The 2545-nt window shown below is 53.4% G+C and overlaps 1 protein-coding gene across 1 annotated transcript in view; it reads right to left on the bottom strand.

Moving 5' to 3' along the window:
• The window catches only part of LGI2 (leucine rich repeat LGI family member 2), a 29785-nt gene extending 27246 nt beyond the window's left edge, over positions 1-2539 (bottom strand). The window contains exons 1-2 of the mRNA XM_017866734.1: positions 2373-2539; positions 376-447 (exon numbers count right to left, since the gene is read on the bottom strand). Of these exons, the coding sequence (XP_017722223.1) occupies positions 376-407 (32 nt within the window). The 5' untranslated portion in view covers positions 408-447; positions 2373-2539. The remainder of the gene's footprint in view (positions 1-375; positions 448-2372) is intronic.
• Positions 2540-2545: the final 6 nt, after the last annotated feature.

The following is a 2545-nucleotide window of genomic DNA, read 5'->3' as shown; positions in this document are numbered from 1 at the left end:
AAAAAAAAAAAAAAAAAAAAAAAGATTTTAAAATGAAGTTTTCTTTTAAACCGAGGTGTTTGGGAAACAGTGCATTTAGGTGATGTTCAGGTCATGAGTCAATGCAATTACCTCCCCATTTACTAGATCTGGGTGGTGGGATCTACAATAAAGTCTTTGAAGAAAACAAGTATCAAACTAAGGAAAGAAAGCTGAGCAGAGAGCCTCAGTGGTTTGCTGGGGACATCACAGGGTAAATTAACACCATGAGGCAGCCATGGTCTCTTCACGGAGCTGGGGTACTTTAGGCAGGGCTGATACCAAAGAGGCAGAGACAGCAGTTCAAGGATGGCACCGCAAGGCCCCCACTGTGCAGAGGGAACTTCCCATACTCACAGCAGCTGCAGGGAAGGCAGATGAGAAAACATTCGGTCCTTGATTTCTGAAAACGTCCCATTTACCAGGCTCCTATGGGCAAAAGATGAACAAAAGTAGGCCTAGGTTTCTTTTAGGAAGTGCCAGGCAGGGTGGGCAATCGACCTCTGCCTCCGCCTGTACTTCAAACCCTGACTCTCAGGAGTGAGGCACAGCACAGTTGCCCAGGATCTTCCCCGGGGTAGGAATGAGGAGACAAGCCACTTCCCAATGAATCAGATCAATATGAAAACTGGTCTGAATAACAGAAACCTTTCCCATCAGCTCCTTCCACAGACATTATCTCGGTCAGTTTAAATCAATCCCTTCACTTCCTTTTCTTAACTACAGGAGGCCCTTGCCTGAAAATGGATAATCGCTTCACCTCTGCCCATGATTCTGTTTGTGTAGACACAGCGTTACTGTTGGCCTACGCAACGCTGGGGTAGGATTAAGCATTCCTCTTGGGAGCCCATCTCTGAAAGATAGTCGGAGCACTTCTGATTAAATGCACCATGAAAGCCCTGGGGAAAAACTCACAGACACCTGAACTCCCCTGTGTGGGGAGAGGCAGTGCCATCTGCCAAATAAAATGATCAACCAGGGGACAAGATGCTTGGCTTTATTTCTGCCCCCAGGCCCCCTATCCTTTCTGGCCACAGCAGGATCTGAATACATTATTTCAGAATTCCCTTCAGTTCGCATGCAGGTCAATTAAGCAGCTGCTGGTCTGAAGGATTTAATAAGGGGAACTCTAATTTCTGGAATCCTCCATGTCACCCGACTTGGCAATATTAAGAATCAAAAATGTCCTCTGTTCCCACCAGTCAAACTCTTCTGACTTTCTATAAGTGCAAATGGGAACCCCCTCACTCCTGGGTCCAGGCCCCTACAATTTGCCTTGGGTGGGAGGCTGGGGAGTGTTGGACACAAGAAAGTATCTTGAGCACAAGCAACGTCACCTCGGGGATTCCCTGCCTCCACCACTGAATGGGCACCCAGACATCTTGGCCTGGAACAAGAGAGTGGTCTTAGCAGGAAACATGTCCTAGCAGTAAAGATACAGCCCAACAGCCCCTTCCACCGTCCTTATGAGAGCTGGTCATTTGGCTTGAGTGGCCAGGGGAGGGCAGGGTGAAAGCACCTTGGCAGGTGGATACATAATGTGAAGCCCTTTCCTGTCAGTTTTTCCTGCTGAGAAAAGCAGCCGACACAACTGTGTGATGGAGAAAGGGGGCAAGAAGCCCTCCTGACCTCAGGGCAAGAAGAAAAGCTGATTTCAAAGCACTTGGTCACTGGGCTAGGCGCCCGACATGCCCCAAACCTCTGCCAAGCCTTCTGTGACCTCTCTTCCAGGCCACGTGGGGCGGACCCTCGGGCTCGCAGAGCCTGCATGCCTTGACCTCGGCTTTTTGTAACCTGCAATGTGGAGAAGTCGGGAGGAGGCCACGGGAGGAACATTCGCCCCAGACCTGATGTGGGGCAGTGAGGCCTCACCCTTCCCAGTTTGCACTCAACCAGGTCGTGTTCAGCTGCTCCTATGCACTCCCCTGCACACACAACTTCAACCCGCAAACACACACACACATACACACACACTCTCTCAAACTTTAATGTACCCCTGAGTCTCCCGGGGATGTCAAATGCACACCCCAGGACTCCACTCCAAAGACTGCTTCAGAGCAGCCAGATTCTGCATTGGCACAAGCTTCCCCAGGTGAGTCTGATGCAAGTGGCCCGTGGGCCACACTCTGAGAAACACTGCCACAGGGACCTGTCTGGGTTTCCAGATTCTGGGGCTCAAGTTCTCAACATCCTCCCCGGGGCCAACACTCGACCCACGCCCCCCACCCAAAGGCAAACAAGGGGCCTGGGGAGTGGGTCAGGGTCGCGCTGCCCCGGCGCCAGAGGCAACTCCCTCGCGGCGGCGGACGCAGGGTGGGGCGGGGCGGGATGGGGGCTGGAGGGGTCCCACTCACAGGGAGCTGATGTCGCCCGGCACGATCCTGGGCACCCAGGAAGAGCCCACGCAGATGATGGACTCCTTGGTGCAGCTGCAAGTGGCGGGGCAGCGCGCCAGCCGCCTCACCTGCGCGCTCCGTGGGATCAGGCACGCGGCGCCCAGCAGCAGCAGCAGCAGCCCGAGCGCCCC

The sequence above is a fragment of the Rhinopithecus bieti genome, unplaced genomic scaffold, assembly GCF_001698545.2.
Source record: "Rhinopithecus bieti isolate Rb0 unplaced genomic scaffold, ASM169854v2 scaffold_1599, whole genome shotgun sequence".
Classification (NCBI taxonomy): domain Eukaryota; kingdom Metazoa; phylum Chordata; class Mammalia; order Primates; family Cercopithecidae; genus Rhinopithecus; species Rhinopithecus bieti.
Note: the sequence above shows the minus strand (reverse complement) of the source record. Positions and strands in the feature narration are given on the sequence as shown.